General features: G+C 40.8%; 1 protein-coding gene across 4 annotated transcripts in view; it reads left to right on the forward strand.

The window, feature by feature from the left end:
* The first annotated feature begins 8,405 nt into the window (after positions 1-8,405).
* Positions 8,406-23,464, forward strand: part of RAB4A (RAB4A, member RAS oncogene family) — a 29,573-nt gene continuing 14,514 nt past the window's right edge. For 2 of the 4 annotated variants that reach the window (XR_003254792.1, XM_026073420.1), the window contains exons 1-3: positions 8,406-8,661; positions 19,357-19,542; positions 23,032-23,112. Coding sequence is in view for 3 of the 4 variants with exons in the window: in XM_026073420.1 (XP_025929205.1) it covers positions 19,431-19,542; positions 23,032-23,112 (193 nt within the window). In the remaining variant the exon portion in view is untranslated. Of the gene's footprint in view, positions 8,662-15,949; positions 19,543-23,031; positions 23,113-23,464 lie in introns of those variants that run through there. The other 2 variants (XM_026073422.1, XM_026073421.1) reach the window with 2 other exon arrangements.

Here is a 23,464-nt window from a genome sequence, read left to right on the forward strand (position 1 = left end):
TTAGCCATGAGCAAACTGCAAGGCAAATTCTTTGCACTTTATACCAAAATACTGTGTATAAAAAAGCCATTTTAGACCTCAGATGCACTGAATTTTCTGTACGTTTTTAAAAAAATAGAATCTGATCCCTTAATAGCTAATCAGTTACKAAGAGATTTTCATTTGTGAAATGATATGATATACAAAGTACAAGTACTTTGCACAAATATATGATAGGAAGTTGAAAAATGCTAGTCTTGTGGCTTTTAAGACAAATATTCTGTGGCTACAGAGAAATTTAGCACAATAATTAGCAGTGAACGGCATAACGCTGCACTGCAGTCACATCCTGGAAAGTTCGGCAATCTCTGTGAACTGTTTGAGACTGGTCTTCTCAAACCATCTTGGCATGGATCACATCTCCAGGCTTATGTGGAGCCATAGCAAGATTTTAGCCCTAGACACCTCCCCTCATGCACTGCTTTCCTCTCTTCTCCCAAGCCTCTTTCAGCTGATGAGCTCTCCTTACAGCCACGACAGATGTGCAACGTGCCCTTCTTTGGCCTCTTCACTCACCCTGTCCCAACTTTCATGACTGCGTAATATCCCCATGTTCAAGAGGGACAGCAATAGTGGGAAAGTGTTTACTGTAGTTGCAGCTGATTTAAATGACACTGCGGCCAGAAGCAGAACAAGGCCGTAGCACCTCACAACCAGAGGACTCCTTTGCCACGCAGGGAGCTCTCTCCACTGATCACAGCTTAGCAGTAAGAGTCTGTGTACCACCATGTCTCCCTTTAATCACATGTCTGTGCACACAAAAAAGCAAACAGATAAATCATGAGCTTCATAGTCTTTTTAGATTAATTTATGAAAGCAGCTTTCAGAGGCAGCAATGTCAGTACAGACTGCATCTTTAAAGGTATGTAACAGCTCAGAGAAGAATAGAAGCACACTAAAATTTGGCTCTAACCACCAAACCTGAACAAAAGGTTGCCCATCATCATTCTAATGTGATGAAYTGCCAGTAGCAGGCCTGGAAGCTGCAAAATAACCTACCATCAGCAGACTGCACACACCTCCTGGTTGCTTCCACAGGCAGCTGTAAGCAGAGATGTAAGGGGTGAGTATGCTGGCAGCAAGGGGAGAGTCCAAGGGCACAGACCCAGGGCAGCCTGTCGTTTCTGCCACCAGCCTGGTGCCTTGACAGTGCCTCTCCTCTGTCCGAGCAAGCAGGGCCTGGAGAAAAGGAGGATGAAGCCAGACCCTCCTGGGGTGGCATTAGATAGTTCCTAATTTTAGGTATCTAAAAATTAGCTTTCTAAGCCTAAACTGGGCTCCCTCTGTAGTCAATGGAGAGAAGGAGATCCATTCTGTTCTCAGACAGGTGATGAAGACGCTTGGGCTGAAGCGCTCTCTGGAGCTGCCTCTCATTCACCATTGGTTATAGAAGGTGCCCCTTCTATAGATGACTGGCATGTGTTTAGGCTACATCTGAACAAGGCACATGGAAGTACTTCCATGAGCCAGAGTCCAGGTGCACAGCTGTCTGCAACCCATACCACAGCAAGGCGCAGGCACTGCGGTACGTTTTGGACAGGTCCTTGATTCAGCTGGTTGGACCTTGGGAGCATGACAGCAAGAACCCAACTTGGTTCATCTGTAACACGGGACATGGCGAGACGAATTCCTCCTCAAGCAAGCAGCTCGCAGGCTAACACAGACAGACACACGAACTTTTTGAACCATCCAAGTGAACCACACAGGTGGCAAATCACATCCCTGATGAAAGCCAGCCTCGATTGCTTCCTGGTGCCACATTCAAAGCGACTGGAACTGCAGAACTGAATCATGACTGCTATATCGCATCTTTGAGGATATTCACTTGAGAAACAGGATCTAAATGAGCAATGTTTTTATTGTATGTGAGTTCTCCGGAGCTGAGAGAACTGCTTTGGGCTCCGGAGGGGGAATACTAGCATGGCCTCAAGCGTTCCTGAGCAATCTATTAACAAATCTTCTATTCCAAGTAAGTGATGTTAAAAATATCAAACACTTCAACCATTTCCTATTGTTAAAAGTGAACAAATACAGCCTGTTACATCCCATTATCACTGTATTATTCACCAGCAGAGCAGTTAATCAGTGACATCATGAGGCTGAGTTAACAAAATACAGGTAAGTTTCACAATCTGTGTGTTTTCTAGACATTGTATGTGCATAATATATTTTATAATATGTCCCAAATTTCTGTTGTCTCCATTTTCCTGTGCCTCTCTTGAAATACGGAAAAAGGCCCCTTCACTGTATTTACAGTGTTCCTGCAGAATTAAATCGCTAGTTGTTTTGAAAGCTATAGTCTATATTCTGATTTCCTTTTAAGTATTTTTTCTATACTATGCATTTCTCTTTTTAATATAAGGCTTCTCTGTACCTTTGTGCTCATAAAAGCATGTTAAAAACTATTTTCCTGGACAAAGCACCTAGAAATGCTACACAGTGTTTTGCAAGACAAAAAAAAAGATAGTACCCAATCCCACATTAGGGCAAATTTGCATTTTTGCATTCTAGTATAAGCTTATCCTAAACTGAGCTTATCCCAGCATCTGGTGACTCTTCATGAATACTAAGTTCCCTTAGGTTACACAGCACTCCTGCAATCCCCCCAGTGTCTTCTTCCTACCACCGTTGAACAGTATGATAAAAGAAAAAGAACACAGCCAGCATACAGCGTGCTGTCCTCTAGCAAGCACCAGCTGCCATTGTGGTAGTGTAGCTTGTAGGCTTCCTACTTATTCTGGGAAAAGTTCACCATGGGGCAAGATAAAGGAGTTCAGCGACAGCACCAACCTACCTTTGCAGTTACCTCTTCACCATCTCCAGTTACTGACAGCTAATAGCTGAGGAACTAGCCCACATTTTAGAAGCACTCGGCCCATAAATTTCCATGAGTAACTGCAATTACATTAATTGACAGCTATGCTCAGAGGCTGAGGGCAGCTTCTGCGGAAGCCAAAGATGACAGCATTCAGATAATGTCAGGTGTTTTCAGACGAAGTCAGCTCACCAGTGACGTTGAGTATAAGCAGGTCACCCAAATCTCTGTGGCTTCTCAGAGCATCAGTCACCTACTTTCATATTTCATTTGGGTTGTTGGTGCCAAATTCATTGCTGATCCAAATCCAGCTTAGGCCTGCAGCTTCCACATACACTTGGTTGCTCTCCACATTCAGCCCGCAAGACAGGAAGGTGAGGCAGAATCCATTATTCCTCACTTCACCTGAGTCTCTCAGGCTGTCTATAAGCCACACAGCCTAGAGAATTACTAGAGAAAACACACGTGCGCCCTCTCAGACTAACGTAGTGCCTTTCACATATGGCCTTGTAGTGCCACCTTCAGACTAACCCAGGATATGTCCTATTACTTCCTTAACTAATAGTCCACCACACCTTTAACTGCACTTCAACCCTAGCCAGAAGCCTTGAGTCCACAGTGAAGGTGGATCCAAAACATCACCAAACTTCAGATCCAGTTTGAATTTGGTTTCCCTATAATAGCGCAAAGGAAAACWGAAAGACCTGGCCAATTGCAATGCTAGGTCATTAAAAGCTGTGTCTAAATTTGCAAAGTCCTAAAATTTGAGTTATTTTATGTTGGAAGAAGGAGTTTTCACAGAATATTCTGTCCTAAGTCTGTCTCTGTGGAGATCTTGAGGGCCCTTCTCCATTAATGAGGTATCACTCATTTTTCTGAAACACTGCCTAGTAAAAATTAGTTAAAAATTAGCTTAGCATTATTTTTAGAGAAACCTCAACATGACCTTCTGGGCTGCAATTTTACAACCACAACCAATTATAGGCACAATAATTGTGGTGAAGCTAATTTGGGGAAGAAATGATAGGGTTTAAATTTCACAATTTGGCATGATATATCTCTTTTTACATGAGCCAGGAGTGTCTAGAGGATGTAGCCAACAGAAGGCATAAATCAGAAGTTAAACATTTGGTTTTTGGTCTTCTTCACCCTCACAATCAAGATGAACACTCTCAGTTCTATCTATTTATTTTTTGATTACTCAGAAAGAATGTTTTTTATTAACAAACAGTAGCCTCTATTCTCAAAATGCAGAGATATCCGCTATGTAGTTCCTAATCTAGTGCAATCTTTTTTCATTATTTCTGAATTTTACTCTTTGTTCTCATTTCCTCTTTGAAGCAGAAATACTGAAACACCCAGTGCACTCTATCTCTCTCTCCTTTTTTTCCTGTCTTTGCTTCACCAGAAATTCTTCCAGCCCCCCTCTTTCTCTTCATTATTACTAACAGCTTTCATAGAAAGCATTATTTTCAAAAAACATATTATTGGCATGTACATATTAACTAATTGGGAGTGCCTGGAGGCTGAAGAGTGTGGCATTAGTACCATGACTTATCTATTAAATGTAACCTCCATACAGGCAAGCTCATCTTGCAAGATACACATAGTAAAAGCAAGATCAGATAGAATTAATTTGTCTTTTAGCCTAAAGTACTGCTTATACAGTGCAAGATGTTTAAATCTCCATGTTCCTTTATTGAAGTAACATGACAAATTTTTAGTAACCTAGTAAATTCTGTCTTCTTCTGTGTTAAACAATATTAATTTTTAATCAAAATTTAATTTTTAAGAGAAAAAATAGTCCACATCTATCAGGGATTCAGTGACATTCAGTGATTTTGTTCAAAGACCAAACTTCTTTATGGCCCAACCTCACCCTCAAAACCAGGGAGAGACCAGGGAGAAAGTCTGGAGAAAGGAAGACTTTCCCTTGGTTGAGGGGGATTGGGTTAGAGATCATTTAAGAAAACTTGACACCCACAAATCCATGGGCCCTGATGGGATGCACCCACAAGTGCTGAGGGAGCTGGCGGATGTTATTGCTAGGCCCCTCTCCATCATCTTTGAAAGGTCATGGAGAACAGGAGAGGTGCCTGAAGACTGGAAGAAAGCCAATGTCACCCCAGTCTTCAAAAAGGGCAAGAAGGAGGACCCAGGGAACTACAGGCCAATCAGCCTCACCTCCATCCCTGCAAAGGTGATGGAGCAGCTCATCCTGGAGGCCATCTCCAAGCATGTGGAGGACAAGAAAGTGATCAGGAGTAGTCAGCATGGCTTCACCAAGGGGAAATCATGCCTAACCAATCTGATAGCCTTCTMTGATGGAATGACTGGCTGGGTAGATGAAGGGAGAGCAGTGGATGTTGTCTACCTTGACTTCAGCAAGGCTTTTGACACTGTCTCCCATAACATCCTCATAGACAAGCTCAGGAAGTGTGGGCTAGATGAGTGGACAGTGAGGTGGATTGAGAACCGGCTGAATGGCAGAGCTCAGAGAGTTGTGATCAGTGGCACAGAGTCTAGTTGGAGGCCTGTAGCTAGCGGTGTCCCCCAGGGGTCAGTACTGGGTCCAATCCTGCTCAACTTSTTCATCAATGACCTGGATGAAGGSACAGAGTGCACCCTCAGCAAGTTTGCYRAYGATACAAAACTGGGAGGAGTGGCKGATACMCCAGAGGGCTGTGCTGCCATTCAGAGAGACCTGGACAGGCTGGAGAGGTGGGCAGAGAGGAACCTCATGAAGTTCAGCAAAGGCAAGTGCAGGGTCCTGCACCTAGGGAGGAATAACCCCATGCACCAGGACAGGTTGGGGGTTGACCTACTGGAAAGCAGCTCTGTGGAGAAGGACCTGGGGGTACTGGTGGACACCAAGTTAAGCATGAGCCAGCAATGTGCCTTTGTGGCCAAGAAGGCCAATGGTATCCTGGGCTGCATTAGGAAGAACATTGCCAGCAGGTGGAGGGAGGTGATCCTCCCCCTCTACTCAGCCCTGGTGAGGCCACAGCTTGAGTACTGTGTCCAGTTCTGAGCTCCCCAATACAAGAGAGACACAGCACTACTGGAGCAAGTCCAGTGAAAGGCTACTAAGATGATTAAGGGCCTGGAGCATCTGTCATATGAGGAAAGGCTGGGAGAGCTGGGCCTGTTCAGCCTGGAGAAGAGAAGGCTCGGGGGGATCTTATCAATGTGTATAAGAATCTGAAGGGAGGATGTAAAGAGAACGGGGCCAGACTCTTTTCAGTAGTGCCCAGTGACAGGATGCGAGGCAACGGGAACAAACTGAAACACAGGCAGTTCCATCTGAACATGAGGAATAACTTCTTTACTGTAAGGGTGACAGAGCACCAGAACAGGTTGCCCAGAGAGGTTGTGGAGTCTCCTTCCTCGGAGATATTCAAAAGCAACCTGGACGCGATCCTGTGCAACATGCTCTAGGTGACCCTGCTTGAGCAGGGGGGTTGGACTTAGATGATCTCCAGAGGTCCCTTCCAACCTCAACCATTCTGAGATTCTGTGAAAAAGTATCATCTCTGGGGACAGCTTTCAGCTACAAAGCTCTGGTCTGTGACACTGGGATGCAGCTTGTGTGAAAGCTTCCCCGACTTCCTCCACCATTCTGGAGAACAGATACCCCTGGGCAAATGCTCACATGTGACATTTTTGGCCTCTATAGTTAGCATATTTGGGCTGTGACAACTTTGGRAGCCTGTGTATATAACCTCTAATTACTGTTAATATTATGAATTTATTATGCAGTTGGTTCTTTGAAAATTGTTGTAACAAGTTTCTTCGTCAATGTGTACCCACAGCATTAAAAATAACCAGCAGATTCTCTGAGGGGTTCTTAATGCTGGCTCACCATGTATTGTTTCACTGATTAGAGATATAAACTTAAAAGCTGACCTTCGACCAGCAATACACGCAGTAAGGAAATGGCTGGGAAGGGCAGGGGCAGTTTTTCCTACTGCTTGGGAGATGATGGAGAAATGGAAAGAACAGCAAGTTATGAGCAACAAGATTAAAAAGCCAGAAATAACAGGGGAATTTTTAAAAGGACTGGCAAAAATAAGAGTGTGAAGGGACACATAGGAAGCATTGTCATGGGAGAGAAGTGATGGACCGGCTGTTATAACAGAGGGATCAGCCTTAGTGCCCCAAGATGCCACACTAACCAGGATCACTGGAGACAGATCAGGCTGGGAGTTAGTAAGACATCAAAGAAAGAATAATACAAATCAAGTGCTATTGCATTCAGGAAGTTTATTCAACAGCCTGAATTTTCTTGGGGTTTATCTTGGAGGTCAGAAAAACAATGGTGAAGTCAGCTCTCCAAAAAACAAAACCCTGCCTGTTAGCTTATACATACCACGTACCTCAAAAAGATGATACACAACGAAAGGCTCAGCCCCTTGACTAAAATACTGGCAACGTTTTTTGGGGAAGGATCTTAACAAATCTAGAACAGACACTTTAAGACTAAAGTTGGACAGTGGATTACAGTTTTCAGGAAGGACTGTCGCAGGGAAGTTCTGTACCTGGGGAAAAGCATTTGAAGACTCACTAGCAGGAAAATTAACTGGAATCAGCTCAGATCTGAGCAGCTCAAAATATACTAGAATTCAGGGCCTATACCGTCTGACAGCAGTCTAACAAGTAGACAAACARGAGCACTCAGCTCCCAAGAGCAACTGCCTCAGCAGCTGTTATTTTCCAGAAAGAATTGAAGGGAACTTTTTAAACATATAAGCACAGTTCAACTTCCAGCACAGACATCAGAATGGAATAGGATATCTTTAAATAATGGAGTTTTCTGTGGACAAGGAAAATCTGAAGATTATTTAAGCCTTAGAAATCAACAAGACCTCAGTGCACGCACAGCCAAAACATCTGTACCTTGGCAGAGTTGCAGCTAGCCCCAACATCTACCACATTTTGTGGGTACAGCTGTCTCATATACCTGGGCTTTCCAGGACAGCTACAGCTAATATGCACTGGGCTCCTGCACAGCAGAGCTGCAGTGAAGCCGTGTTTCCTGAAAGTCTGAGGTCTGTTGGGCACATGGCCTGCGACCGCACAGCAAACGGAGCACGTTTTGGAGACACTGGGGCCAGCCTGCCAGCACACAGTACATCCAAACTGTATTAGCTCTGGTAGCCCCCAGGGTTCCTTGATGCCTGACAGCCCCGGATGAAGTACCAGAAAAGCCCTCTGACACTGGGGAAAAAGAGGTTAGGGCTAGGACGAAGGCCTCCAAGGGAGCAGACAGAGACAGACACTCGCCAAACACAACCGCCACCAGCCCCGACCTGGTCCCCCTTGGCCCCGGGGGCGGGGGGAAGGGAGCAATCGGTCACGTGAGCCGCCCTCGCGCCCCGCCCCCCCAACGGCTCCGCGGCGGCGCAGCCCCGCACGTGCGGCTTGTTTTGGTGACGGCCGTTGGGGGTGGAGCGGCGGAGAGGCGGGGCTGCGGGGCGCGAGCCCGGCGCGCCTGCGCAGGGAGGCCGTGCTCGCCTCCCCGCCTCCCCCCCCTCCGGCCGCCACTGCCTCGAGGGGCGGAGGGCAGAGCGGCCTGGGCGCGCATGCGCGGCCGTGGACGTTGCTGCCGTTGCTGGCTGGGCTGAGGCGGCGCCRTTGGTGGTGGTGGCGGTGGCTGCTGCGGGGTTCTGTCCGTTTCCCTCCCGGCCTGCTCGCTCGGTTCTGAGGGGCCGCAGACCTCCGCCGGTCAGCGCCGTCCCCGGGCTGGGGCGGGGAGCGGAGACTCGCCGCCCCCAAAATGTCGCAGACGGCCATGTCCGAGACCTACGGTAGGAGCCGGGGGCGAGGCGGGCGCCTCCGCCCCGCGGAGGGGCCGCTGCGAGCGGGAGACCCCGGMCCCGGCGGTGCGGCCCTTTCCCGCGCTGTCCGCAGCCGGAGCCGGCCAGGGAGCCAGGGCTGCGAGCATGCCTCCGCCGAGACTCTAAGCTGGGGCCGGCTCTGGACCGGGGGGTTTATCCCGAGCCCGAGTGGGTGAACGAAGTGTCGGTGGGGTAAGGGTTGTGGCAAAGCGTCCGTGTCTGGCGTTGTGCCCTTTGCGGTGTCCAGTTAATCACCACCTGGAGTACGGAGCCATGGCCCCTGTTGAAGAAAGCAGAGAAGAGGTGGTAGATCAGGGTTAGGGAGTTTTGAAGTTCTAGGCTATGGCAACTCTTTGGCCTTGCGCTTCAGACAGGCTTCTTTTCTTCTGGTTTGTTTGTTTTTCTTTTTTTCCTGCTCTTGTTAGCAGTGTTCACTACAGACTGTTACTCCTCCCTTTGTTGCCCAGCTCAGAATGATGTGACGGTGCCTGTTCTAAATTATTTTTCACTGTTGAGACATATCAGCTATTTGAAATGTAAGTGAAATCCCAACTAGGAAACTTAGGCACTGCTTACTTGTAATATTTAAGTTAATTCAGAAGGAAAACTGCAGTGCATGGCCTCCAGGAAGCTGGGGTTTTTCTTAAAATTTGGACAGTGTTCTGTTGAGGCTCAAATTAGGCTTGTAGTCTTGTTTTCCTAGGTGTGCAAACATTAAAAAGAACAAACTGTGAGGATGAGTAAGTARAAAAAGAATGATTGTTTGTTCATCTCAGTATTAGCATGGACATTTAACTATTATGTGGTGTTTCCTGTGAGCATTACAGTAGAAAAACATCTGAAGGTGTAAGTCRGAGTGCAAGCTCTGGCAGGGTGACTCAGTGCATTAAAGGCATGTCAAATAGGTAGGTAGAGCTGGTACTGCTGGCTAGGTGGAGCATACGGGAAATGACTGAATAGTATTAATTTCTCGTATTTATAACTTTGAGTTTCTGAATTAATCTTGTATGTTTTTTCTTATTCCATAACATATAGTTCTGTGTCCTGTAAAATATATAAATATATATATATTATTTTTTTTGCTACATAAAAATCCTGACATACCTGTAAACATTTTTAGAGTCCCTGTGTTGGACTGCTGGAGAATGAGATCAGAATTGAATATACTGTGATGAACCCTTTATTTGTTGTTTTCTGGCTTTGTCTGTCACAGGCAAACTGTCTTCAGTAGTTGTTCAAACTTGGGAGCTGCACTCATATCTTTCTGCTTTTTAGAGCAGAATCCTGATAAATAATGTATAGTTTGGATAATTACAGTGAAATTAGATGCGGTAAGTCTACTAACTGCTAAAGCTCGTTGATCTGAGGGAAACAGGCATTGCCATCAGTTCTTATTAGTAGGTTAGCTGATCTTATTGTTACTGTTGTTTGAGTTTTTGTATGCTTTCAATGCCCTGGTCATGAGTGTTAAGATGCTTTGTCCTACTATCATGGGTGCTTCAGTATACAGAAAAAGCACAGAACTACTGGGGAAAATGAGGYGAGAGTGTGGGGCAGCCCTTGAAATGCAAGTGTTAGGATAGTACAACCCTGTTCTTTCCATATTTTCTCCACACGTGCAAAACACATGTGTAGAAATCAGACCAAAGAGATGTGCTTTGTTAGTTTAGATGTGAGTTTGAGCTAATTTTTCATGATCTGAACCGTTGTGATTAAGGACTGAGATCACTTTGGCTATGCTTATAGTGGGATTTGTAATGTCTAAGCACATGGATGGGTAGACAACCAGAGATGATAGAGATAATTCCAGCAATGTTCCTCTTTAATCTGCTCACTCTTACAGCATCAGGATAAATAATTGCATCTTAAGTACATTTCAACACTTTTTGCATTGTTCCAGTGATGCAAAATAGTAGTTTTAAACCCACTATCATTGCTGATACTCTCTGATTGTTTTGATGTCCTAGAAAACATGCCCTTAAATTGAAGGGTTTGGGTTATTGTGGTGTTTTTTTTTGGGGGGGGGGCGGGTTTGGGGGTATATTTCTCTTTTGAGTTTCAGTGTTTGTTCTGTTTATACACATTAAGCGACAGGAATTCTGAGCTAGAAAACTTAAGATAGTGTCATGATTTAGGATAAATGGAAGAACAAAAAATGTAAGTTATGAGATGGCATAGAATTTAACAATARCTGTGCTATCTCTGACCAAAGAGGTAGCCAGTATGCAATTTTACAATGTCCCATTGGTGCCTTGGAAAGAGCATAAGAACAGGAAAAGTATGTTTGATGCTTTCTCTAATATTCTTCAGCCTCCAACTATTTTTGCCTAAGTGGCTTCACAGGTATGGCTTCTGTTTAAAAACCCTCTGTGGCTTTTTTCTTCCGTGTATTTGTCCAGTCTTCCCTTGAACTCAACCTTTTTGCAGTCACYGCATCCTTTGTCAGGGAGCTCCCCACATAAACTACCCATTCTGTGAAGAGCTGTCTCCTTGTTTTTTGAGTTTTATTTGCTTACCCTTAGCTCTTCTAATGGAACAGAGAGTGTAAGATTTATCTCTGTCTTTCCTTTTCATGCCACTCATGATTTAATAGACCTACATGATATTCTATATGTTTGTCCCCCCTCCCATCCTCCCTGCCAACTAAATAGCTTTTTTAGTCATTCCCTCTATGGAAACTGTTCCATATCAGTGATCATCCTTTTTGCCCTTTTCTGATGCTTTTCCAGTTCTGTTGTGTGTGGGTTTTGTTTTTTTTTTTCCGAATTTGGGTGAAGGGGAAGGTAAGAACTGAATCCTGCATCCTACCTTTTGACTTGGCACTTTACATCTATCTCTTAGTTTAGTAGATGTTTGGACTTGGAAAAGCACTGAATTTTCTGGGGTCTGGAAAGCTTGTTACTAGAATTGTTAAACTAGGTTGGATCTCTTCAGTCTGGACAGAAGTCTGCTGATGAGGGCTATAATAGAAATCTGCAAAAACCTGGGATGCATGTAGAGAATGGATGGGAATTTACTGTGCACTCTTTTCTTTCTCATGCTAGTAGGGGGCATCATATGAAGCTAGTAGCCAGGTTCAAAACAACAGGAGATGGTTCTTTAGGCAACTAGCAGTAGGTATATGGAACTTGATGCTGAAAGATGTGTATGTTTAAAAACTTACACAGTTCAAGGGAAGACTGGATGATTTCATGGAAGAAAAGTCATTGAAGGTCACTAAATGGATACTAAATAGATACTGTCTCCCAAGTTGATTGTATTTAGGGACTGAGAGAGAAATAGGGACAGTATCATTATATGCTTGCCTGTTCCCATATCATTCCCTAAGCATTTGCTTATGGGCACTGTTCCTGTTGGTTTCCTGTTAAGGACAAGCAGTAGCTTACCTCCAATAAATTCTCAGAGCCTCCCTGAAGCAGGGAGGGAGCAAATAAAAGAAACCAAGGGAAAAATAAGTGTTTTTGGGAGACAGTGAATGTAGTAGGACAAGGGTCAGAGAATCAAAACTAAGCAGAGGGGCCATCAAGAAGAACACTAGTCATTGCCCACAGCTCCCTTAGGATATTCAGGATGACAGTGGCTGTTGCCCAGTGGTCTTGCCTAGCATTGTGAAAAGTCAAAGAAACAAAAACAGGCTCCGCAGTTGCTGGAATCTGTCCTACAAAGCTTCTTCTTCGTGGAGCTCTGGATGGTTGGCTAGGCCAGGGCCAGATGCAGGTTGACAGAGAAGTTCTGCAACTCAGTGGTGCTTCAGAAGACTATGAATAAAAATGCAAGCGAGGCAGAAAGCCGCAAGAGTCTCAAGAGATTTTAGAGGAGGGACTGTAGCCCAGCACGCTTGATGAGTTTTGGAGAAGGTGGATCTTTGGTCTGATAAAATAAAGTCAGTCTTATGAGCTTGAATCCTCTTGAACAAAGGAGAGAATAGAAACTGTGTTTTTGTAACTCGTGTGCACTTTGTCCTCTTTGTTTTGGGATAAAAAATGAAGGGCGGCAGCAGCACCACTCTAATTTTAAAATAGACTTTTGTGTTTCATGTTAATCAGTAAATCTTTTTAGAGTATACCTATTGACCAAATCCATCAATGGAAGTAGGCGGGAGAATGCTGGTTTCTGGATCCTGTTCAGGATTAAGCCATGTGCCAAGCACCCTCAGAGGCACTTCAGGGCATCATTAGAAAAAGAAGATTAGTATTCTCCTTGAATCTAATGTAAAAAATCTAGCTGCCTAGGCAGTTTAAACAGCTTGGCTGAACAGTTCTGGGGCTTTGGTGTTTAGGTGTCAGGTGCAGCTGTAGTCTTTAATATTAAGTTGGTCTGGTAGACAGTTGTAGTACAGAGAGCTAATTAATTCAGTTTCTTCTTTTTTAAAAAGAAAAAACAAAACCTTGCCTCATGGATTTGTTGAGTCATATCCACGAATATTTCAGAGGCAGTATGATCTGATGGACTGAGGATCAAAGCAGGAATCAAACCTGTGTGTTACAGTTCCAGCTGTGTCCCTGACTTGCTCTTGAGCACGGATATATCAAAGTGCCTGTTCTGCATTGTGATAAAAGTAGTGTTGGAGGCTTAAAGTTAGTGTGATTTGTGCCCTCTTTCTGCACCCTGCACTGGTTCAGCACTGTAGGTAAAACCAAGTTATGCCCAGACCAAGTTTTCAAACAATATTGCAACCCTGCTGTTGAAAGCTTTAGCAAAGTTAATGAATGTAGTTAAATCCAGCCTAGAAAGCTAAGATGAACCCAGCATGCATGGGACAAACATTATAATAAATCTTGTCTTATGATGTGATTTTTATGGTGTGTAAGGGCAGTGTCTAAATGAAAAGCTGCACCAGTTTAAACCACATAGAGATGACATCATAACAGATTTGTCTTATGCTGCATGAGTTTTTATAACAAGGTATGTCTGCATGCAGGGCACTGATGCATATGTTACTGTGTGTCAGTTGTTCCCAAACAGATGTATATCTGCCTGCTCCTATCCTGAGAAGACTTCACAGTAATTCAGTGAGAGAAGGATAAATTACCTCAACATTTGCTGCACAAGCACAGTTACAGCAGTGTACCTGATGCAGAGGAACTTACCTGTGCGTCAGAACCCACACTGCCTTAGCTAAACTGTATACATGTTTTTCTTAAATACCTGCAGCTTGTTTGTGTGGCTGTTCCCCCAGGGAGTTTGTGAGGCTGCAACTTGCAGCAAAGTTAATGGGAGAGTATAATCAGGTAGAAGTTTGCAGTCCACTTGGAGCTAGCAGCCTACAGCTCTTAGTAACTTCCCTGCCTACCTCTCTATCAGATAATATAGCTGACAGTAAGAATGCAAAATAAAACAGAATTGCTTGAAACAAAAACACTTTAAATCACCATCATTCTTGTGTTAGAAAGGACTAGAAACTCTTGCATGGTTAGTTGCTACTAACTATGTCTCAGTTAAGGGATGATAGCTATTTTAACAGTCTGGATTGGATGGCCGTTATTTTGGGGACTGTGCGTTAACTGTCTGCTCAACATCATGAGAGAAAGTGCAGTTTGCTTACTCTGTATACACTAACTACATATAAACATTGCATTTCCCTTTTTGAGTAATAACCTGGAACAGTTAACTACAGAATAGTTGGAGGTAGCATCTCATGGTAATCAGACAAATCTAAATAAATGTTTTGGCTTGCTGAGAAAACAATTCAGATAGTGTATTTCTAAGAGTTATTTAGAAGAAAATTGCCTCACCCTCTTCCTTTCCAAGATACATCCAGTTACTAGAATTGTTAGCCAAGCCTTTGTTGCTGTTGCCCAGAATTACTGTGGAAATCTTAATTTTATAGATTAATTTTAAGAAATATTATTCTGCTTGGTAAAACTATTTTACATAACTAATTATGCTACTTTAACCTCAGCTTTGATTTGGAAATTATGTAATCAGTTAGCTCAACTGTGTTTTAGGAAGATCTCTGCAAGACTTCTGTTTAACAGTAATATTGTAAGTTACCTACAGTTTGAGTGATAATCTCATGAGGAAGGATACTTCTCCTTTCTCTTACTGTTGCTAAATGCCTTTAAAAAATGTCTCCAAGTTTTAATTTCACAGTTTTATTCTATTCATCCTTTTCTGAGGCTTTGGACATGATGGTATCCAGGCTTCTTGGAGTATTGTCACGATTACAAATAACTTTTAAGCAAACACTCATGTTCCCCAAGGAACGGTGGGCAGGAGAGGGCTTGCATGGCAGTGGACCCATCATTTTACAACTATGATGCTTGTAGCAATGGGGAATGAAAAGTTATAGCAGAATTAGATATGAGAGTGAATGTAACATTATCAGCAACATTTTACTTAATGAATTTTGCTACCCATGGAAYACTAAGCTTGAGGACCTATAGAACTTAGTGCCAGGTTCTGCAACAGCTTGTGAAATGAACTGATAACAAAAATAGTGTTTATGTTTTCAAATTTTAATGGCTGCTTCATGCAACTATTTTAAATTTATTTGCGTCTTTCTTCTCTTATACTGGTAGTCTTTAGTTCTTTATGTCTAAGTATATTAATGCTATTTTAAATCTAATAGGTGTCATCAGACAAACAGCCATAACTCATTTTTAATATATCACCAAAATACTRCCCTTTCCTTTCTCTATGATGTTTCAGTATGAGAATGTGATGGCTCAAAGTATTCTTCAGGAAGCTATAGCATAATAAAATGAATAACTAACGAGATTTTTCTCTTTAGTAGTGTGTACTTTCCCTCCTCCCCCAGGTTTCAGCTCCATTTGGAGTAGTAAAATGAGACTGGTAGGGTATGGAGGTGAGGTATACATTGAGGCGAGCAAGGACTTTTATTATAGTTGTATATTCATACAACTATCATCTAATACAGAAGTAACACGAAAAAAAATACCTTGTTTGGAAAAAAGGTGCGGAGTTGAGATATTTTAGGCTGGTGCAAAAATGTTGAAGCCCATGGGGAAAAAAAACTGAACAACTTGATCTTCATGGAGAGGATGAAAGAAAAACTCCATGTAGTTTTCCCTCTGACCGTTTACAGTACGAGTCCTGTTTTAACACCAGGTCCTGATTCTATATTGTATACATATTAAAGCTCTCTTAGTTCTTCTCCGATCTTGCATTTGTTTCATGTCCAGTACATTCTAAACTAAGACAGTTTCTTAATTTGCAAAAACCTTTGAACTTTTGTGTGGTGGCTTGGGGTGTTTTTTTATTTATTTTATTTTTTTTCTTTTGGGGGGGAGGGGGGCGAGGGGGCACAGACAAGGGAAGAGGCATATTTGTTCCTGACCTTTATGAGATACATATTGAAAACTAGTGTTTGGGAATAAGTGAACACTTTTTTAAAAAAGGTTGTTGTATATCTAACGTCTTATAGAAAGAAAGAATGAGAGCCACAAATGTATAAAACTACATTTTGTCGTCTCTGAGGAAGGGAAAAAAAGATACTTGCTACCTCCTAAATGAGTGCAGGGTATTTGATGCTAAATCCCCTTGCAGTTTGTTATGCAGCCAGTATTATCTTAACAAACTAGTTCTTTCTTTTGTCTGCTGTCTCATATTCTAGCTGAGCTGACTTCATGACACTACAAATACTATTTCTTTAAAGCATCTTAGGTATGTTTGAAAGAAAGCAAGGACAAAGTTTTTTGGTTTTTTTTCTCTCCTTTCCATGAGTATTTTTAAATGCCAGCAGGATAACTTTTGTGTCAAGCGTACATTTGATTTAGCGTCTTTTTGGTTTGAAGCCCATACCTCCTGATAAGTCAGAGTTTTGCTTTAAGAAGTTTCCAAGTTATTCATATAAACTTGGACTTAATGGATAGAATAAAGAAATACTATTGCTTTACAATCATGTGCATGTTTGTTAAAGCAGGTATTTAAACAAAAGTCAATAATAAGCAGTCAGTATTAGAACACATTCAGGGAAACAGTGAACCCCATTAAATCTGAAAGTTAATGTATGGCTCCTGACCGACTTTAAAAAAAATACATACCTCACATATGTAGCAGCCCAATCTGACAATTAGAAGTAAACAATCCCATGTGATAAAAACATGGGTCTTATGTGCTTGATGAAGTCTTTGGGATATAATGTGTTCGTTGTCCTAAGAAGAATGGTTTTTCTGACCAGCTATCTGATGCCCAGCAAGACGAAAGAGGAGAGGCTGCGCTTTGAAACTGTTTTCACCTTCTTAAGGAAAGTAATGATCGTGCAACACCTGAGACTGTTAGAGTGGTCATGAAGAATGGTAAAAGTATGGAGGCAGCAGGTGGCAAGTTTCCCACCAATGACTGAGATTTATTTTGATCAGTGATCTTTGTATCATCTCAGTGCTGGTATCACTGTTGATACCAACCACGTCAATGCCTATCCATGAATGGGATTTTCCTTTTTATCACCTGGATTATGACCACCCTTATGTAGCCACAGGCTCTTCATCCTGTTCAGTAAAACATTTTGACTTTTTTAAATGTCATTTTGCTATCTAGCTTTTATATAACTTTAATTTTGCTGTGAAGCTTGAACTTCTTTCTTCTGAAAGGTGGGGGTGTGTTTTCAATTTTTGTCTTCGGTCTATGAGAAGAGGCTTTCCTCGAGTCTGTCCTTCTTGCCTCTAATACTTCATTATCTGTCTCATTTATTTTACATTTCTCTTCCTATGTATGTTTTTTTTCCTCTCTGGGTTCTTTTCTTTGTCTCAGATTCTGCTTTTTTGCAACCTCTTTTGTTCACCTGATTATCCCTACTATTTCTGTCCCTTACTGTGATTCTTATCTCATACTCTTTTCAAACCAGGGTCTGTAACCTCTCATTTAGTCTTGGCCCTAAGTTTTTTGTTCACAGTACACTTTTTCTTTCACATAGATCTATTTCATCCATTGCCCATCTTCTGTTCTTAGCTTTCTAATCTCTTATTTATCCCTCTCCTACTTGATCAATTTCTTTCCCTTGCAAAGCGCCAAAAATAATTTAAATCCAAAACAGTGATGAGCATAAGAAAACTTCATGAATTTTGAAACTCAACTTAGAAAGAGCATTTTACTGATGCTGTTGGGAGAGGAGATCATTCTAAAAAGCATATCTTGTTGTAATGTTGGAAACAAGTCTTATATTCATAGAAAAATTGCTCTAATTCATGCTTATTAAGATGTGAGGGTCTCTGTGTAGGCAGTTGCTATAAAGTACACACAGACTCTGTTATCCCCCCTTCTCAGTGCAAAATGTATGCATCTTTGCATTCCAGTAAATATAGACTAATTTAAAATAGCTTTCCCTTAATAGGTAAATGCAAAGCAACCTTTGGATTGTAAATGATGGAAGCATAGAAAAAAGATTGTATTATCTTTGCATAAATGTGATATGTAAGATTCTGGTCGAATGTCCTTAGTCCCTGCTTCCCTGTATCTTCTCCAAGAAAGTATCTATTACTGCTAGAATGGTCACAGGCATGAGTTTATCAATCTCTGCCACTGTCATAAGGTGTTTGCCATTTCTTAAATATATTTCTTTTTGGTCTGGAGTATTCAATTCATGCTTTTCTTCTAGCCTCCCTTTATCAGATGGTCCTTGCACTTATCACAATGGCCTTCAGTTTATTTCAAAGCTTATTTTGTTGCTTAGAGGACATGGCTCTGCTTTTGCTTGTAAGGAAACCAAGCTTCCCTCTTGCAAGCATTATGTATGCAGATTTGAATAGATACAGGTTTATCTGTTTATCTTGTTAATTCTTATTGCTAAATAAAGGAGTAGTTAGGAAAAAAGTCCTTTTCCCTCATTTAGAGGCAGCATCTGCCAGTAGGAGTGCTTCAGAGCACTCCTTTCTTATACAGACTTCTGCAGAGGAAGAGATGGGGAGGCAACAAGTCTAACTGCCAGGAAACTTTTTTTAATGAGTTTAATGAGCCACTTTCCAAAGGCTCAGCATTAGTGAACATATGTTTGACTCTTTATCAAGGAATTGGAAGGAGACTAAGCTGTGATTGAAGATTATAATTTGGTCTTTTTTTCTCCCTTCTGTATCAGCAAGAACAATTTAGTTCACATTACTGCAACTTAGTCTTGAAAATGTAGTTCAGAAGCTGTTCAGTTATTCCTGCTGCTGGAGTAGACTCCTGTCAAAGGAGGAGGTTGGATGTCTGAGGGTGGTTTCTACGTCAGCCATCTGTTTTGCTCTACTGTGGTACATGAGTCAAAACCCACAACTGTCTCTCTTCTCCTTCTCCTCCCTCCCCCCCCCCGCCCCAATTTAGATCTACTGACTGATGTATCTTTGGGGTGGAGTCATGGTTTTATTTAATCCTTTTCCACCTATGCTAGAAAATAAGGATCAGTCCAACTGCTTTGCTCCCTGTACCCCCTACCCAGTACAGGACTGGGTGATGCATGTGGCTCACACAGGGGAGTAAGTCGATTCTTTATATTCCCTGATTTCCTTAAATAGGCATGCTGTGCTATCTTTTATTTCTTGAAGGTTTCTGTAGTGCATGTCTTGTAACCCTTTTTCCTCTTGGGACAGAGTTTGGTTTTGTTCCTAAATCCTCTCTGTATAATAATGATGTTATTTACAGGCAAAGTACTTTAACTTTTCTACGCCTTTTAGTATCCAGCGTGATAAGCGGAATTTGTAACATCTTAATGATGTTCCTTTTCAGCTTCTTCTGTGAAGGAGGAACAAGAGTTCAAAAGAAAAACTTCTSTAGGGTGACAGCCTTGGCAGCTAACTGGAATGTTGGAGCTCAGAGCTGCTTTGTCAATAGCAGAGAAAGAGAAAACAGGCTTTGAAATGAAGTCACTTAACTCCTCTGGGAAGAGGGGACCAAAAAGAAAAACTACAGCAGTTAAGCAGTAGTACAAAAACTAGAATGAATTGCGTTCAGTGCAATTACAAAGAATAAATATTTAGAAGTTTTTACTGACTATGAGTATACAATAATGTTGCAGTTGGGCCAGAAGAAGCTATTTATCCAATCCTGTTCAGTTTCTGTATGTCTGAACCATGCTAAACCATGTACAGATGTATCTGTACAGTTCAGAGACAAGATATTTCGTGTCCTAAATCAAACAACAGGAAAGTTATAAAAATGGTGTTGACATGGTGGCCGTTGTCCCACAGAATGACATTATAAGAAAAAAGTTTCAAAATAACAAAATAAGAAATATTCTCCCTGTTCTTATCTGGGAGATAATAGCTAATCTTATTCATTTGTATGCTAGGCTGTGAAGCTAGAAGTCTCTCTGCTTGCTAAATACTCATATTTGTGAGTTTTGGTATTGGTAATGCCTCTTCTTGTCCTTCCCTGCAGTAAATTAAATGTGCAAAATATTCCATGTTTTTCTGAAATCTGTTATTCAGTACTCATGGGTAAACTACTTCCAAAAAGATTTGATTAAGAGCCTTTTGTTCATTTGAAGAATTTACAATTGAAGAATTGAAGAATTAAGTTGCAGTTATGTTCACAAAAGCAATTCTATCAAAATGTCACTTTCTTACTTTATGAATTTGCATGTTCCACCTTACAAATATGCACATTCTGAAACACTTCTGCTTTCTTTGGTGCAAAAAGCCTTCAGTTTTTATTAGAAGGTTTTTTGTACTCCATTCTATGGGAGAATAAAACAGATTCTTCTTTCTTCCATGCTGTAATCAAGTGAATGGTAACTTGAGTTTCCTTAAAAATTGTTGCTACAGATCATTTGAATCACTGTTTGCTATTTCAGCAGCTGGGAAATTATAATTATATATATATTTTTAAGTATATGTTTATATATATAAATATATATACATATTTTGTCTTCTAAGCAAGTAGGTGTTGAACGATCAATCTTTTATGCAAATAAATCATTTAGCTAAGGTCTCTTATAATTGTATGGCACAATTGAATTTTGATAGGAATTGGGAGTCTATTGTAAGTGCTATTAGTATCAATTTAAAGAAACAAATATTAAACTCTCGAAATGTCAATCTTGCGTTCAGAGCAAAACTTCAGGCACCTCAATTTAGAACAACCCAGGAAAAATACACTGGTGTTCTGAAGCTGTTCCATATCGGTCCCAGGCCCTAACAGTGACACCACTGACAAGGCTCAGAATTTCTCACCTGCCTACAGGCTGTCTGCCCAGAATGGAGCAGCTTGTTAAATTGGCTGTTCAGCATGATTTTGTGGATGGTGAAATAGGGCTTCAAGAACCACCATTAAGAAACAGTGCTCAAAATGAAAGAACAAATTAAAGTAGGAATAGAGTTTGGGTATTTTTCTTCTCGTGTTTTAGTTTGACATTAGTTGGTATGCTACTGTCAATAATATGAGACTTCCATGGAGAAAAGGAAGGAAGACTTGAATTTTTTTAAATAGCTTTTAACAAGAAAACCCGATAAACATTCACCAGAGATATATGACAACGCATTTTAGCTGGGTTTCTTATTAATTTTTGGAGAAGTTACAGAGACCAGAAAGTGATTATTTTAATTGGGACTGTGTCCCAGAACATCTTCACGCATTTTGAGGAACTCTTTGAAAGTGGTAAAATCAGTAAGATTACACATGCTACACACACACAATGGTTTTTATATATTATAATATATAAATATAATATGTATTTATATATATTAAAAAAAAAAGGCTGTTTGGTGCTACGCTAGTGCTAGTTGGTCCATAGAAAGAGAAATTTAAGTCTTTTTTTTTTTTTAGTTTTTTTTTTTAACCTAACACTTTGAGGCTATTTATGATATGTGTATGTTTCATACTAAAAGTGAAGCTTTGATAGTCTGAAGTATGAAGCATTCTCAGAGCATCAGTGTGTTTTGCAGTTGAGATGACAAGATGAAGGGCCCTACTTTTTAGGAGATAATATGCAGAATTTTCATAAAGCAGCAAGATCCCTTTTCTAACTCTTTTTGCGAAGAAAGCATGAGCAGCTGGGTGGAGGCGTGAAGAATGAGAGGAGTTTGGTACGGAATGTCTTGAGAGTGTAAATGATCATATTTGTGAGCAAGAAAAGGCAATCTCTTCTTTCTGAGGAGAGCAGAAAATGGAATCCATATCAAAGCCTATTATAACATTTGAAATGAGAAAAATCATGCAAAGGTAAATTGTAAAATAACAGAAATCCTTTGTACAACATTACCTTCTTGTAAAGATTAATAAAATTTGGAAGGCAACTGAAAGCAAAGGATGGTGGACATTCTCAGGATTCAGAGTCCTCTGTTCTGCCATTGACAACATTTTCAACATCAGGAATTTACTCACCATGAGAGAAACCTGTTTGTTCTTTTTACCATTACTAGGAGATGTTTAATGATACACTATAACAAATATCTATTCCTGCATGAAACAGAATGAGCAAATAGACTGAATTTAATGTGCCCACAGAAAGCTATAAAACTAAGGGCTCCACCAGGGCTCTGATAGAATAATATATCAGTGCTTTGACATACTCGGTATAGTCTAATTTTCTTATTCCCTACCCTTATGAGCCAATATTTGTGTAACCCATTTGACAGCTCTGAACTGTTAACAAAATTAATGTTTAATTAAAAGGTTTTTTTTGTTGATATTACAAACTAAATCCTTTAATCGCTTGCTTATGTGATGTCTTCTAGCAACCTGCTATGTTTATAATACAAATTGTACAATAAAGTTGTAAAGATAACTGTAAAAACAGCTGCTGGGATAAAAATTAATCATGACTCCTTCAATAACTGTAACAGTTGTTGGGATGGCTGTATATTGGGGAAAAAACTGTATACTTTCTAATCACAGTGGTTTGAAAATAAGACAAGGAAACTTTCTTTGATCTTTAGGCAAAAGTGAAAGTCGATCCGGAGAGGTATTATTAAAGCAGTATACATAACTGTTAAAAATTTAAACAGGCCATAGATCTTCAATACACATATTGCTAAATGAACACTGATGTAAATGGTTCATAAGTAGGTAAAGTGTCAGAAGTAACTTTATCTTAATTTACTGTGTGGAGGAAACATGAGAGCAACCACCCAGAATAGAAGTTACTACTTGCCTGTAAATGTATAGGAAAAATATTCCATTTGTTCCAGCTTTGAATATTACAGTGGAATATGAGAATTAAGCAGTTATTCACATTAATGTCAATGTTTATTAAAATGGAGGGGGAAAAAATTCTGGATGGTTTTGTACTGTTAACTTTCTTTTAAGAAATTRACATCATTATGTAGGATATTTGTATTAGCTATAGCTAAAAGCTACAGCTTATAGACAGTAGCTGGCTTGTATACTTGGTCTTGTGCCAAAAATGTGAGTGGATAATAAAAATTAGCAAATGAGCTTATGTTTGTTTGTTTCAATCTTCAGATTTCCTTTTTAAGTTCTTGGTCATAGGAAATGCTGGAACTGGAAAATCCTGTTTACTTCATCAGTTTATTGAGAAGAAATGTGAGTATATATGTGCAYGGTAAGAGTTCTCCATTACCTTGTACAACAGATGAAGACTCTGTAAGAGTATTTGTAAGTGTAAGATGTGTGAATATCCATTCTTTGCTTTGTACGTCTTTGTAGGGAAGTATATAACTCTCATGAATTTGGGTAGATGGGAGTTTTGTCTGACAACTACGTTCAGAACCATGCTGTAAATCTTTGTTGCAGTTTCCCTCTGATCAAAAGCTTGATGTTGAGCAGTATCTCTGTCATAGGTCAACTAAACATAACAGGATGTTGATGGAAAACACATACTTATTTTGTGTGAAAATTAAATTTTGCAGTTATAGTYTTCCCCAGATAAATGATA

The sequence above is a fragment of the Apteryx rowi genome, unplaced genomic scaffold (genome assembly GCF_003343035.1).
Source record: "Apteryx rowi isolate R43461 unplaced genomic scaffold, aptRow1 scaffold_368, whole genome shotgun sequence".
NCBI classification, from domain to species: domain Eukaryota; kingdom Metazoa; phylum Chordata; class Aves; order Apterygiformes; family Apterygidae; genus Apteryx; species Apteryx rowi.